Source organism: Myotis myotis, unplaced genomic scaffold (genome assembly GCF_014108235.1).
Source record: "Myotis myotis isolate mMyoMyo1 unplaced genomic scaffold, mMyoMyo1.p scaffold_m19_p_2, whole genome shotgun sequence".
Lineage (NCBI taxonomy): Eukaryota > Metazoa > Chordata > Mammalia > Chiroptera > Vespertilionidae > Myotis > Myotis myotis.
Window position 1 is genome coordinate 164,881,411 of NW_023416324.1, and position 15,842 is coordinate 164,897,252.

At 49.9% G+C, this 15,842-nt stretch overlaps 1 protein-coding gene across 5 annotated transcripts in view; it reads left to right on the forward strand.

Moving 5' to 3' along the window:
- The window catches only part of XXYLT1 (xyloside xylosyltransferase 1), a 184,825-nt gene that overhangs the window by 91,128 nt on the left and 77,855 nt on the right, over positions 1 to 15,842 (forward strand). For all 5 annotated transcript variants that reach the window (XR_004974017.1, XR_004974018.1, XM_036349273.1 and 2 more), the window contains exon 3: positions 7,095 to 7,227. Coding sequence is in view for 3 of the 5 variants with exons in the window: in XM_036349273.1 (XP_036205166.1) it covers positions 7,095 to 7,227 (133 nt within the window). In the remaining 2 variants the exon portion in view is untranslated. The remainder of the gene's footprint in view (positions 1 to 7,094; positions 7,228 to 15,842) is intronic.

Consider the following 15,842-nt stretch of genomic DNA (forward strand, 5'->3'; position numbering starts at 1 on the left):
CCGACCTGTTTTGTTGCATGCCGTTTTGTGTTTGTTAACAGTTGTCTACCAGGAATTGTTTCTGGGCATAGGAGAAGGGAGGGCAGAGGAAAGGAAGCTTTTCCCCTTTTGTTTGTTTTCGGGTATCATTAATTACTCACTCAGGGTTGTAATTCCATCCTTGGTCAGATGACATGCCTTGTGGCTGGCTTAATTGGAGGCTGATGATGAGCTGTCCCAAGCCTGTTTCCACCGGGGAATGTTGAGCTGGGAGCTTCCCAGCTGGTTCTCAGGGCATGAATGTTGCCTTGTGCAGACACTTGTGCAGAGAAACCGAGCCCAAGGCCCAGTTCAGGGCCTCAGATGCCGGCAATAGGCATGGGCTTCCTGAACTCTGAGAACAAGCCCCTGGGTGCTCAGGAGCCTCCTCAGTGCTGTCCAGGGCCAGGGTGGTGAGATGGCAATGGGCACGCGGAGGTCTTGAAAGCTGCATCTTCAGCCAGCACTTTCCATCTTGTCTTTCCTTTTCCAACTTGTTAGAACTAAGTGGTGCTATTTCATTAGCCTGAAACTGGAGTGAGAGAGGACGAGGTGAGCAGACATGTTCCCTTGTGAAGATGGTACCACACTCTTGACCCCCTAGAGTTGAAGTTCAAACAGAGCTATGTCTCAAACCAGACCTAGCCCATCTAGGTCCTTGGCATCTTTCCCACTTTGAGTTGACATATTTTTAATGGCTCCCATCTTGTCAACATTCATCAGCGCTGTGGTTGGGGGTTTCAGCGAGGACCCCTGAACCACTTTCTGGACCCTGGAGGCAGCAATTCTTCCATTTCCTGAAATAGCTCAACTTAGCCTGCCTGATCTGTTGCAAACACTCGTTCTCCATGGAAACCAGTGTTTAAAACGCCAACTAGCCCTGGCTGGATAGCTCAGTTGGTTGGAGCGTCGCCCTGATACACCAAGGTTTCAGGTACGATCTCTAGTGAGGGCACATACAGGAATCAATCAATGAATGCATAAATAGGTGGAGCAACAAATCTATCCTCTCTCTCTCTCTCTCTCTCTCTCTCTCTCTCTCTCTCTCAAATCAATCAATAATTTTTTTTTTTTTTTAAAGCTCCAACTACTGACCTATGAGGTGGGAATGATGGAAGCTCTTGTAGGTTCCATCATCTACCAAGAGGCCTGGTCAGCCAGCATCAGGCAGATGAGCTCATCCAAGGAGGTTGCCCAGCACAAGTGTTTCCCTCAAACACCAAGTACCCACACAGGACTATGTGGCAGGCATCCTTCTACCTGAGAAAATGCCACAGGTGCACACGAATGCTTCAGTTTTTGTGATTTAAACACATGCATGAGAGGATTTGTGAGGGGCTGGTTGGAAGGACCCTGCCTCCCTTTGAATTTAGCACAAAGTAAGGTGTGTTCCTAGAGGAATGTAAACATTTGTTTATTTGGTTTGGTTTCCAATATTCCATCCTGATGTTAATATGAGAATATGGAGAGCAGTTTTCTCATTTCCTAAAACTGGCTATAAAGTGAATCATGGTGGTGTCTTCTTTTCTTTGGCTGCTACTTATTAATCTTCAGGTTTACATTTCCATGGGATGGTATGCAGGTCCTTCATGAGCTAGTATTGGGTGCCTAGCAAGTCTTGTGTGTGACCATTCGGGCCATTACACAATGTTTTTTGCCCTCTAGGAGTTTAGGGTCCATATTGGGAGTGGATGGTGGGAGGGGGAGCTAATTAGCATAAGAGCATTCACTGGGGAGTCAGAATACCTGAATTCTGGGATCAATTTTGCTACTTAGCTTGACTGTCTGACCCCTGACAAATTCCTCTTCTTCTTTGGTCCTCAGTTTCCTCATCTGTGCAACAGGTATATTGGTCTCTTATTATAAGGCTGTCTTTCAGACCTGTTACCCGAGATTGTTCCATCTTTTTGTTATCTTCTTGCAGGATTCTGACATAGTGAACATTCCACCAGCTTTAGATGCTTGACTATTCCTTTGAGTCCTTCTTTTTCTCAAATATTCTTTATAGATTTCATCTCCTCTTTGCTAGGGGACAATTATCTCACTTATTTATTCCTTAAATTTCAGTGGTTCTGCTGCCATTACAGCTGTCCTCCGCCCAGCATCCTCTCTGGGCTACCGAGGTGGCTCTTTCCATATACAGTGGAGCCTTGACTTACGAGTGTCCCGACTAACGAGTTTTTTGAGATACCAGCTGTCTCTCCGCCGATTTTTTGCATTGAGTTGACAGAGTAATTTGAGTTAACGAGCTCGGTCTCGGAACGAATTAAACTTGTAAGTCAAGGCCCCACTGTACAGTCTTGTTTCATTCTCACAACAGCCTTTCAGCATTATGTATAAACCTCCCAGGTATAGTTTCCACAGAGAGATGACTACATGAAGGACCAGAGGCCAGAGGAACAGGGCCCTTTAAAAGAATCTAATGAATTTCAGCATTCCTGGTAAGCATCTTCCTCTTTTCAGCAGTGACATTCACAACTTGGCATCTTATTTCATAATTACATAAAAGGATAACAGTCTGGACAGATGCCCGCCCGACCGTGCAGGCTGCGCTTGGGGCTGTCCGCCTCCCTGAATAGAGGGCGTGTCCTCCTGCCTCAGCCTGAAAGGTGACAGCTGGGTCAGGCTTCTCACATCGGTGTGCAGGGGCCACTTAGTGCTGGAGCTGCTGCTGCATTCCTTCCTGATCAGTCGACCTCGTTTGGTGAAGTCCCTCTTGAGAAAGGTGTGAGCAGCCTTCAGCAGACCCTTCCTGAAAGAGGATCTATAAAAGTATAAAAGCATCTCAAATGACCATGTCCTAGGACTGCACGACCTTTCCAGGCTCACTGCCCGCCAGTCCCTAACGAGCAGGGAAAGTGCCCCGATTTATGGCCAGGGCTCTGCCCGAATGAAGGAGCTGTGTCTCTTCGGAAGACACCTGAGGACCCTGAGCTCTGCCTTCCAGCACATTCCCTTCCTCAAGGAGCATCCTCTCTGGCGAGGGCAGTGAGACAGGTGTACAGGTGACAGTGACCGGAGGCAGGCAGCTACTTCTGACCAGGGCCTGTCCAAGCCGGCCAGGGAAGGAGGCATTTGGGCTGCTCCTTGCAGAATAGGTAGGGTGGGCTGTTGAGTGTTTCCTTCCCGCGTCCCGCATGGGTCAGGGTTCAGGAACTGGAAGCAGAGCCGCACACAAATGAATATGAAAAGACAAGAGATAATTTGGAAATATTGGGGGGCCAGGCGAGCAAGTCCAACTCAAGGGGAAGGACTTCCTCCACTGCTCAGGCTGCTCCAATCTTTTATTGATCTGGAGTAGCCCTTAGGGTAAGGAGGTTTCAGTGACACACAGATCAGCAAACAATTTCCAGGAATAGACAAAGTATCTGATTAGCTCATCAATAGATTTCCGGGAGTATCTGATTAACAATAATCAACAAGGATCTACATAAGTATCTAAAGAATTAAGGGAACTAAGGTGGGGATGCTTCAACTATTATTACCTAAATTAACTGGGTGGTGCACAGTTCTGACCTTTGCTAGAATTTCAAAGGTTACTAGCTTTTGGGGGGGGGGGTCTCTGTCTAAACTCAGCTAGTGAAGACAATGAATGGACTCCGGCAGTGGGCTGACCTTGAGAGACCGGAGCATACACATAGCACGTGTAGGCTTTCACTGAAGAATGACTGACTGACTGAATGAACGGCCATTGGGAGTTTAATTACAGTGAAATTACCATTTTCATGTGGAGGACTTCCCTTAAATGCCATGTTTGGCCAGCTCGCTGTTCTGCTTCTTGTCTGTTAAGGCCTTTGGCACCTCTGCCTGCTCCTGGGCCTCTGTGTGCATAACCTTGGAGCCAGATCTGCCTCGTGGGGCTCCCTTCCGGTCAGAAGGGGACTCAGAGTCTGTGGAAAGAGCATGCTAGGCTTTGAAGTCAAGCAGACCTAGGTTCAGATCCCAGCTCCAACACTTAATTTGTTGTGAACCTCGGGCTATTGTTTTTAACTGTCCTAACCCTCTCTTTCTTCATCTAAACATGTTGGGTGGTTATGAGAAATGAACTATTGCCTGTGCAAGGCTGGGCACCTAAAAGCCCTCAAAGGAAGGGTGCTTCTCTCTGGCCATCCCTGGTGGTACTGAAGTGCTCCCTGTACCAAGAGGACGAGGTTTACCCTTCTCTTATAACCGTGACAGGGCCACAGAATTACCTCCAAACAACCTGAGGCCTCCCCTTCTGCAGGCCACTGCCCTTTGCCCACTCCCGGCCCCCATTCCCCAACAGAACCTGCAGAGATGTGGTTTCTCTGCTTGGGGCGAAGTGCCACCCTGTCCCAGGCTCAGACAGGCTCTGCTCTCTCCAGTGTAAGAGCTGCGTGTGGGAGCTTCGGGCATAGGAGGTGGACCAAAAGAAAGGAGAGAAATGGCTAGAGGGTGTGTGTGTTGTGGGGCCTCGCATTGTGGCTTCTTTTTCTCTTTTCAATATATTTTTATTGATGTCAGAGAGGATGGGAGAAGGAGAGAGAAATAGAAACATCAATGATGAGAGAGAATTGCCCTGACCAGTTTGGCTCAGTGGATAGATCGTCGGCCTGGGGACTGAGGGGTCCCAGGTTCGATTCTGGTCAAGGGCGTGTACCTTGGTTGCGGGCACATCCCCAGTGGGGGGCATGCAGGAGGCAGCTGATCGATGTTTCTCTCTCATCGATGTTTCTATCTCTCTATCACTCTCCCTTCTTCTCTGTAAAAAATCAATAAAATATATTTAAAAAAAAAAAATGATGAGAGAGAATCATTGATCAGCTGCCTCCTACACGCCCCCTACTGGGATGGAGATGACAACCTGGGCATGTGCCCGGACTGGAAACTGAACAGTGACCTTCTGGTGCACAGGGCCATGCTCAACCACGGAGCCACGCTGGCTGGGCCCATTATGGCTTCTTGATGGTTACAATTCTCATTGGTTACAAGTCTCTTTTGGGAGGCTGTTCTTCCCCAAGGTTGCCATCAGGCTCCTCTCCTCTGTTCCCAGGGCTGTGTCTGAGAGCAGCAGGCTCCTGGAGACGCTGCCTGTGGCCCATTCATTGCTCGTCTTCACTGCTGGCTCAGGGCAGCTTTCCGGGAGACGGCAAGGTCACCACAAGGAGCTCTGGAGTCATCACCTTTCCTGGTTTCTAGGTTGTTATTATTTCTAGTGCAGGAAGGAAAGCAGTGTTTCACTCATGTGTCTATATGGGGCGGGCAGTGTGAAGCCAGGCAGGCCGCAGGGCCCGCATTGGCCCTGGGGGCCCATTTTTCTATACACCGCCCACAGGGCCAGAGCGGCTATCTTTGGTGCCCTCTCACTGTCCTCTGGCCTGGGCAGCTGGATTCTTACCTACTATAACATTTAAAATATATATATATTTCTATTGATTTCAGAGAGGAAGGGAGAGGGGGAGAGAGAGAGAGAGAAACATCAGTGATGAGAGAGAATCATTGATCGGCTCCCTCCTGCACCGTCCCCCCCTCCCCCCCACTAGGTATTGAGCCCACAACCTGGGCATGTGCCCTGATTGAGAATTGAACCATAACCTACTGGTTCCTAGGTTGATGCTCAACCACTGAGCCATACCAGTTGGGCATCTCCTATAACTTTTTTCTTTTACAGGAAACTCATGTAGAATGTCAACTCATGTTTTGTTTCTGCATCACAAAGGAAAATAGAGTGAGGAACAAATGATTCAGTTTTTCTTAAATAGTAAGCTGTGATTTCTTCATAAACTAATTTAGAGAATGGCACTTAAATTCCACAAACATTCCTCAGTATTTACGGGATTCCAAGCCTTGTACTGAGTGAATGGAGGCTGAGACACCAAAGATGGGGTGCCTGTCTTCAGAGGGCGTCTGGGGGCAGCCTGTCCTCAGGCAGCTGGGGCCTCTGCCGTGGGCAGATGCCAAAAGGCTGGTGAAGAGCCAGGCGGGAGCCCTGATGCCCCGGATGGTGGTGGTGCTGCATCCCCTCTCCATGCTGCCCGCATGTCGAGGGCCAGCCCATGCACTCTCTTTTGTTAAGTTTTCCTAGACTGCCTCAGGCCTCCCTCTGCAAGTCTCCCACTCTCCAAGCCCTGGGCCCCTGTAGCCTCCACAGCCTGTGTAGGTGACGTTTCCCACTGTTGTCCCATCTTCTTGGCATCTCAGCCTCACCAGGCACATTGTATTGTTCCCACTTCAACAAATGAAACAACTAAGATTTAGAGAAGTAAAATAATTTCCCCAGGGTTACAAAATTCGGCTGCTGTGGTCTGATTCCCATTAGTTAGGCCTTCTCCGTAGTACCAAGTACTACTATCGCTCTTCATCATTTAACCCCAAGAATCCCCTCTTCAGAGCTCCCCAGTCCCTCTTCCATTTCATGTCAGCATCAATCTCTCCCTCCCTGATTTTAGTGACCGCATGTCTCTCCTTTAGGGCTGGGTCCTCAGCATAGTTGGGGTCTCAGACAGGCTTTGTCAGGTGAAGGATGCGAGAATGAACTTGGTCAACACCCCCCTCCTCCCTACTCGCTCCTGAGTTATCTGGAGGCAGCGGAAGCCAACAGCTCTTCCGTGCCAGGTCATTGTGAGACTTGCTTTGTCTGACTTGATATGTGTTTAGGTTTCCAGAATGTACTTATGAGAGCTTAAGACAATAGCAGTTCTTACCCCTCTCTCCCTTGGGTCATATACCACCTGTGCCCCAAAGAGCAACACCTGTATGCTTTCAGTTTTAAGTAGGGTGTCCATAAACTGTCAGATGTGTTTGAGAATGAAATGGTGTGCTGTTGACAATTACACCGGGACAGTAGGCCTTAACTGGAGCATATGGTCACCTGGATTAAAATAAAATGTGTCTACAATTGGAAGGAAAGATATGTGACATTTGTTTCTAGAGACTTCTGATCTTGCAGAGGGGGTTGCTGGCAAAGGAAGGCCCTGTGTTTCCAGCGCTAACTTTGCAGGGGCAGCAAGAATAATCCAGAACCCCATTCTGCACCTTCCACTCATTTTCTATAAATAGCCGAGCCTCCCAGGATGCGTGTCTGTGTCTTATTGTTGTCTTTTTCTTTCCTCCAGAGATCCTGCAGATAATACAGCTGGACCTAGACCTAAAGTACAAGACCAACATCCGGGAATTGTTCGAGGAGTTTGACAATTTCCTGCCAGGCGCCATCATTGGCATCGCGAGAGAGATGCAGCCGGTGTACAGGTGCGTGGAGGCCGGGGTGCCTCCAGGACCCCTCCTCACCCTTCACCCCCCTCTCCTGCCACTCCTGCCGACTGGGATTAATCAGCGTGCAGTCTTTCTGCACTCAATCTCTTAGGGACACATTTGCGGTTATTACTTACAGTTCATAGTATGGGCAGGTGTGTATGCTCCGGACTGGAGATGCCATCTCGTTCTTTTGGGGGCGTTTGGAAAGTTCAGTCGTTTTAGTTGTTGGTTCTGGTTAAGCTCAGGATTTTAAAGTCTTGGGCTTTGTCTTTCAGAGGCGGTGTTAGGACCGAGCTTTAACGTGCCAGTCTGGTGATGGATGCGGCTTTCTTGGCCTCTGAGTCACAGGGGCTGCTCCTCTGTATAAGCAGGTGGGCTTCGCAGTGTCTTGTGGGGAGGCAAAGGCAGCACAGCTTTGGAACAGAGATTGTCATTGCATAGGTGAGGTGAAGAGTGTGTTCTGCACGATGCAGTGTTTTATTGTCAAGTGTGGTTACAGAGCAACTCCAGCACCTGAGGACCAGGAGACATGTTCAAGAATACTCATGCAGCATTGTTTGTAGTCGCCAAAACCTGAAAACAATGTCAATGTCCACGGACAGCAGAATGGGTAAACGAAGCATATCCATGCAATTGAATACTCTATTAGAAACAAAGTGAGCAAACAGTAAGTAGCTATAGTGAACTGTACAATGATAGACAAGACTGAACTGCGATCTTCAAGGATGCGCACACAAATAGTAAAAATGATAGGAAATAATGATTCCCAAAAGCCAGATGGTGGTTACCGCCGGAGGGGCTGGGGGAGTGATGGGGACATGGGTGGGGATTGCCTCGAGTGCTGCAGTCCTTTAGTTCCCTGCCTGGTGGCTGTGCATGTGTGTGCATGTATGTTTTTGTGTGTAATATGTCTTTTACGGTTGAAAAAAACACATGACGGAAAACCAGAAGCACCTCCAGGTTTCTGTTAACAACTAGGCACATGGCCCTGCGTCCAGAGGGTTCCGTGTTGCTGACTGTTACTCCTCTGCGCAGAGCCACAGCTGACCCAGAGCCGAGCTGCCTGGAGGTGGGATTTCACTGTCCCCTGGGCTGGCCTGCTCTTTGTTCTCAGAGCAGACCCTCATGCTGGCTTCCTTTGGACATTCTTGGAGCTGGGCCCAGTCCTCGGAGCCCTGTAGGCAACTGGTGACTAAGAGCAGTCATTTCTCCTAAGGGGGAGGGGAAGAAGGGGCAGCCTCAGCTTGGTTGTGGCCATTTGCAAGACCCAGATCACATAACAGGAAATTCCTGCCAGGCCTCTGAAGGAGCTGATAACTCCCGGGCCTTGAGCTGTTCTACTGGACAGAGTCCTCTCACAAGTTGCCTGGAGTCACAAGTCTTATGTCTGGGGTCTTGATTTAAGGAAAGGAGGCGATGGCAGGAGCGCTGACCTGGGAGTCCCCAGTCCTCTGCGGTTGTCCCGGCTCTGCCACCAGCTCTGGGGACTGTGATCCCAGCTCTCCCGACCCCACCACCCTCATGGCCTTTGCTCTGTCCTGAAGCTCTGCTCATGCGCCCCTCTCTGTCCACAGGGGCCAGTGCCCTGGAATGAATAAGCCAGGCTGAGTATTCAATGCAGTTGGAGCAGTGATCCCGTCAAGCCCTGCTTTGAAGTCTTCTCATGTAATGTAGATGGAAACCTGATCACACTAAACTTGAATTGGCCAGAATTTATGTTTTCTGTAGATTTAGGTTTTATAAACTGTGAAGAGTAAAATGATTTAATTGTATGGCCTTCTCAAAAGCAATCTCTGAATGATGTTAGATCCAAAATGAAATTGAGTTTTTCTCACCTGCAGTCTTTAACGACGTGAGCCCTCTGCTGCAGGACTGCTGGGGAGTCCAACAAGGCGCCGCTTGCAGGGCTCACACTCACATTCACACTCACACTCACACTCAACACAAAAGGAAACCTCCTTGCACGCTTCCCTCTCCCGCTTCCCTCTCCCCCTGCTGGAATGTTCCTAACGGCCCTTAATTAAGTCTCCAGATGACTGTCCTGCCCTAATCTGCACTACCCTGGCCCTGGTAATTGCCATTGAACGCCCTGCGGGTGGGAATGGTTGGGTGCTGGCTGGGGCAGGCAGGGGATAGAGTATGGCTCTTTGCCCTCTTCCACAAGAAAACTGGAGACTCCTCTGTGGCCCGAAAGACCATGTGTTAAGTTGTCTGCTGCTCTGGAGCCTGTGTCTGGCTGTGTGTGTTGTGGGGGGGGAGGGGGGGAATAGGAGAAGAAAGAGGGGGGAATAGAAAGGAGTAAGTGGTCAGTACCAAGCAAGGACAGACAGAGCTGGGCCCTTCTCCTGAGCAGGCAGTCTCAGCCCCTGTGCCCTTGGACTTGGCCATCACAGCTTGTGGGGAACCCCTGCCCGGCCCCGCCCACCTCTGCAGGTGCTGGGGTGCTCGCCACCCCCTGAGTACTCCTGAGAAACTGGCAGCTGTCTGACAGCCATGCGCTCTGCCTATGTGATGGTGTGTGAGGCCGGCAAGTCCTTTTTCTGTCATAAGTGGAGTCCGCTAGTATCTATGAAAAGAAAGGCAATTTTAGAAGCAAACAAAACAGCACAAAAGCAAAACTTGGACAGATTAACTGAGTTCATTTTGATCTGGAAATTCACTAAGCAGAATTAAATTTGGATCTCCTCAGTGGTGTTATTTTTATAGTCACTTGTCCGACAGTTACTCCACTTCAAAAGGGCACATATTAAGTCATGTTTATGGCCATTTCCCCTCCATTGTGTGCTGTGAGTGTCAGGAGCTTGGAGGGGGCGGGGGGAGAAGCATTGCCCACTGTCCATTTGACAAATTCTTTCTTTACTTTTTTTTTTTTTTATCAAATGAACACCAAACCGGCTGTGTTCTTTGGAAAATGATGGATCATGGGATGCTAGGATAGAGGAGCCTTTTCTTAACACTTGGTTCCCTGTTAAGAGTGTTGAATCAAATATCCCAGGACCTTCCTCATCTGAAAACTGGGAAGCAGTGGTCATCTTGAGTGAAACATTGCCCTTCCTTTCTTGACTTTTTCTCTCCCTTTGTGTCAGGGAACTGAACACAATCAGGTCCTTGCTGGTGATGTGCTTTATTGGGATGAGTGGCCAAGAGGAGAAAAGGGTCCGGTGGTCTCTCTGTTAGTAGAATGGTCTCTGTAAGTGGACAGCGGCGCTTTGTAAATATGTGTGAGTCCAGGGTGCCATTTTGAATGGGCTCCTTATGCATGTGTTGTCGGTGGAACGCGGGCTGTGCCACGGGATCTCCAGGGAAGCGGGGAGACCGTGGTGTGGCGGCATTTATTTCTGATGCAAAATCAAAGGAGCTCCCCTCGTAGGTTTCCAGTGTCCTATCTCCATCTCTCCTGCCATAGAAAAAAATCCAGTCTTGTTTTTTATCATCTTCGGCTTGGGAAGAACCAGGGATTTTTTGAAAATAACGAATCAACTTCCCAAGCTTTGGCAGGCCTCTGATGGGTCCACCCCCTAGCCAATGATTCCTTCCCCAGGCTAGACAGACAGGCCTCTGTGGTCCAACACCTCCCCCTGTGCCATTTTGACTTCTATTGTGCATGTGCTTAATGCAATACAGGAGGGGTGTTAATCTTTGGCCATCAAGCAGACAGGCTCATGCTCCCCAGCCCATTAGGCTCAACAATGTCTGACTTCCTTTGCTTCCTTCCTTTTATTAATATTTGGCTAACTTCAGTAACAACTGCATTAGAAGACGAAAGAAAACTGTCGGGCCCTCTTTATGTACAGCCTGTAACAATTACAAAGCAGTGAAGCAGCTGTACGGAGGAGAAATAGCACTCGGGTTGTACCGGGAAGCCGCCGGATTACAGTCCTGCCTTTTATGAATTATCCATGGGATGCTCTACAAGTCACTTGCTCCCTAATCATGTTTTTTTTTTTTCTAAATCTGTAAGGGGGATAAATTCATTCTATGTAATGCACAGAATCACCAGAAAACTGAAATGTAATAACACCCGGGAAACCTTCTGGGGTAAAGAGACCCTTAGTGAAGCAGGTCCCCTCCTTCCCGTCTGTAATCCTCACAATTCCTTCTTGTGTTTTCCTTTCCAGATGTTTCGTTCTTCTGGGAACCTCCTATTCTACCCCTCCTCCCCCCACCCCCCGCACCGCCAACCATGTAGGGCAAGCATGTCAAACTCTCAGCCCGCATGCGGCCCACAACGAAGATTTTTGTGGCCCAGCCAATATAACGGTGTGAGCGGTTATTTACAATTATGAAAGGAAATAAGTCTCCTGTCAGATCCAGAATTACTGCATTCACCTTGGGTCAGTTCTGAAAGTAATCACAGTGAACAAGATTTTCCCTGAAGTAGGAAAGATAGCAGCAGAGAAGAGATGCCAAGTATCAGGAAGAAAACATTAATTTTATCGTTGCTCTTGTTCTTTTTTTTTATGCTATACTTTTCGGAATAAGCCTACGTGTCTATGAAAATTGAAGCTTTTGTTTTTTTGCGGCCCACATAAACTTAAAACTTGTTTATTTGGCCCGTGTTAGCCTTTGAGTTTGACATGCTTGGTGTAGGGTCACCAGTTAAAATATAGGACAGCCAGTTAAATTGAATTTCAGCTAAACAACAAAAGTTGTTTTGTATATGTCCCGAATATTGCATGGGGGCATCCTTATACAAAACAATCATTTGTTGCTTAAATGAAATTTACATTTAACTGGGCGTCCTGTTTTTTATTTGGCTAAGTCTGACAGCCCTACCCTTACCTAAGAGTTAAAATCTTCTCTCTTTAGCAGAAGCAAGTGATGTGGCTTTTCTACAAGATCCTTGAGTGAGCAGGAACAAAGGGTACTGAAGTGGGAAATGGGTGAGAGTGAGGAGTGGGAGGCACTGATCAAAGTCTCCGAGAGGTGACATGAGGGTGACACTGTGCGGGAGCTGGAGGCCTGCCTGTGACTTGGGGTGTTCACTGGGGCTAGGAAGCCTGGCAGTGGCTTAGATTCAGGCCGCAGGGTTCCTGCTGAGCTGGGAGTGGGGGGTGGGGGGCAGAGAGAGAGGATGGGAGGGGAGGGGAGGGAGAGGGAGAGATAACGTCTCTGAGAGATGTGTGTGTAATCACGAGCGAGAATGTGTGTCAGAGTGAGTGTGTGTTGAGGAGCTGGGGTCACAGCGCTTGGTTTGGTCACTGTGTCCCCGAGCTGGCCACCTGAGGAGCTGCTGAATGGGAGCTGTGGTGGGGGGGGCCTTGGGCTTCCGGTTCATTCTCTCCTGGCTCCACAGGCCAGCTGTGTGCTGGTTGGAGCTCAAACCCATGGTGAGGGGAAGCAGCAGGCGAATCCTGTCAGCTGCTGATAAGGCACCACGAGGCAGGAATTCGCTTTTGTGTTAGGTATGTTAATTGTGTCCACTCTTTCACCTTTCGGCCCACGTGGTTTTTATTGGCATCGTCTGTGCCAGCCTAGCCTCCTTCCAGAGGCTTGGAATGCAAATGTCCGGTTCATCTGCAGGCTGCTTTATCCATTCCTAGGACTGGCGAAGGGCTCTCAGGGGAATTGGGGAGGAAGTGAGGACTACCGCAGAGGGGGGAGGGGGATGGATTGAGACCGCCTGTCACTCATATCTGTGTGGCCTTGGACAAGTCTTCCGACCTCTCTAAACTTCAGTTTCTTTTTTTTTAAATGTATTTTATTGATTTTTTACAGAGAGGAAGGGAGAGGGGTAGAGAGTTAGAAACAGAGATGAGAGAGAAACATCGATCAGCTGCCTCTTGCACACCCCCCACTGGGGATGTGCCTGCAACCCAGGTACATGCCCTTGACCGGAATCGAACCCGGGACCCTTCAGTCCGCAGGCCGACGCTCTATCCACTGAGCCAAACCGGTCAGGGCTAAACTTCAGTTTCTTTAGCTGAGAAACAGGTTATAGCGCAATATAACTGCATATGCAGAAGTAATTAGAGGATTAATTTAGACACCGTATTTATAGTCCCTGGCCCAGAGCAGGACTCCCTAGTGTTGGTGGCGATTGTGCCCAGGCCCAGCTCCACCGCTTATTAATTCTGTGACCGTGGAGAAGTCACTTACCAACCTCCGAGTTTCAGTTCCCGGACACTATGAAAATTGGAGCTACTGATAACTTCGCATAATTAGTGCTAATATTTTGACTCTTCCGCCTCCGAACTCCCTTCCTATGTTTGAAGAATTCCCTGACACAGGAGCCTTCCTCCCTTTGTGGAGGGCAGAAAGGCTGGACGGACACTTTATTTCCTGGACTCCTGCAGCCAGGGTGTTGGTGCAGTGTTACCCTCCCTCCCTCCCTCCCTCCCCTGAGGAAAACAGCACCGTGAATTTAGCCTCTATGCAGGCTGGTTTTTATGTTTTTAGTACATATCCTAAGTATTTACAGAACAGAAACTGCCAGTGTCACAAAGAGAAAACAAGTAGCCCAGGATTTTGGCTGGGAGTTTTAAAAGCCCTTTATTACTAGAAGCCAAGAGCTCAGAGGAGGGAGTACTGCCACTTGGTGTGGAGTGATGGGGAACAAAGTATAAGCAACGGAAACTTTCCAACGCAGTACGGTGTATGGGTGCTTCACTCTCCTATCTAATAAAAGAGAAACATGGTAATTGGCGTACGACTGCTACCCTTCCCATTGGCTAATCAGCGAGATATGCAAATTAACTGCCAGCCAAGATGGCGGCCGGCAGCCAGGCAGCTTGAAACTAACATGAGGCTTGCTTGCTTCAGTAACGGAGGACTGCATCGTTCCCCGCCTGCCTTGCCGGCCTCTGAGCTTGCAGTTTAAGAAACATTGTAACAAATATAGAAGCTAAACAAAACCCCAGAAACCTGCTTTCAGCTAGCCGGGATCTGAGAGCTGGAGTTATACATTGTTTCGATTATAGAACCCAAACAAACCAGATACCTGCTTTCAGGAGCGGAAGCCTCAGAGCTGGAGCCTCAGAGCTAAAGCTGGCCCAGAATAAAAAAAGAAAAAGAAAAAAAGGAGCAGTTGGGAGCTTCAGCCCTCAGCCCCTCACCCAGACTGGCCAGGCACCCCAGTGGGGACCCCCACCCTGAAGGGTGTGTGACCAGCTGCAAACAGCCATCATCCCCTCACCCAGGCTGGCCAGGCACCCCAGTGGGGACCCCCACCCTGATCCAGGACACCCTTCAGGGCAAACCAGCCAGCCCCACTCATGCACCAGGCCTCTATCCTATATAGTAAAAGGGTAATATGCCTCCCAGCACCGGGATCAGCAGAGCCGCGAGGCCTCCCGGCACCGGGATCAGTGTGACAGGGAGCAGCGCCCCAACCCCCTGATCGCCCTGCGGCTCTGTGTGTGACAGGGTGCGGCGCCCCTGCTGGGGTCCAACCCCCGCAGTTCCAAGGCTCCCCAAAGGTGTGGACGGAATCGGCGAATAAGGAATGACACGGAGACAGCGTTCAGTTGATCAGCAGCCTAGCCAGGATCTCAGCCAAGTTCTGTTCAGGGTCTCCAGCAAGTTCTGGTTAGGATCTCCAGCGAAGTTCTCCAGGTTCTTTAGCCAGGTTCTGTAGCCATGTTCCCTCGCTAGGTTCTCCAGCCAGGTTCTGTCTAGGTTCTGTCTCTAGGTTCTGTGGCCAGTTTCTGTACAGGATCTTTTGCCATGTTCTCTCACTAGGTTCTGTCTCTAGGTTCTGTGTAGGTTCTGTGTCTAAGTTCTGTGTCTAGGTTCTGTGTCCTGCTGTCTTGTTAGATCTGTATTTATACCAGTTGATTCCAATCCTATCAATCTCTATTCCAAAGGTTAGGGCGTTTCTTATCTCCATTCCAGGGAGTAAAGATTATGTAGCTTAAGCATGATTGTGTGTGATGGGGCCCTGCTCTGTGTGTTATGGGGTAGAGCCATAACCTCCCCATCAGCCCTGCCCTGAGTGTGACAGTGGCGGCGCCCCACACCCCTGATCGGCCCTGCTCTGTGTGTGACAGGGGGCGGTGCCCCAACTCCCCTATCGGCCCTACTTTGTGAGTGACAGGGGGGAGCTCCCCAACCCCCTGTTCGGCCCTGCTCTGTGCGTGACAGGGGGGAGCTCCCCAACCCCCTGATTGACCCTGCTCTGCGTGACAGGGTAAGAGCCCCAACCCCTCTGATGGGCCCTGCTCTGTGTGTGACAGAGGGCAGCGCCCCAACCCCCGGATTGGCCCTGCTCTGTGCGTGACAGGGGGTGGCGCCGCAACCTCCCCATCGACCCTGCCTTGAGTGTGACAGAGGGCGGTGCCCCAACCCCCCAATTGGCCCTACCCTGAGCGTGACTGAGGGTGGCATCGCAACCTTCCAATCCGCCCTGCTCTGTGCATGACAGGGGGCAGCGCCCCAACTCCCCAATCGGCCCTGCTCTGAGCCCAACCAGGGGCTGCACCTAGGGATTGGGCCTGCCCTCTGCCACCCAGGAGCAGGCCTAAGCCAGCAGGTCGTTATCTCCTGAGGGGTCCCAGACTGCGAGAGGGCACAGGACAGGCTAAGGGACCACCCCCTCCCCACCGAGTGCACAAATTTTTGTGCACCGGGCGTCTAGTTATATATTCACGGAGCTTCAATAACGGTCAACC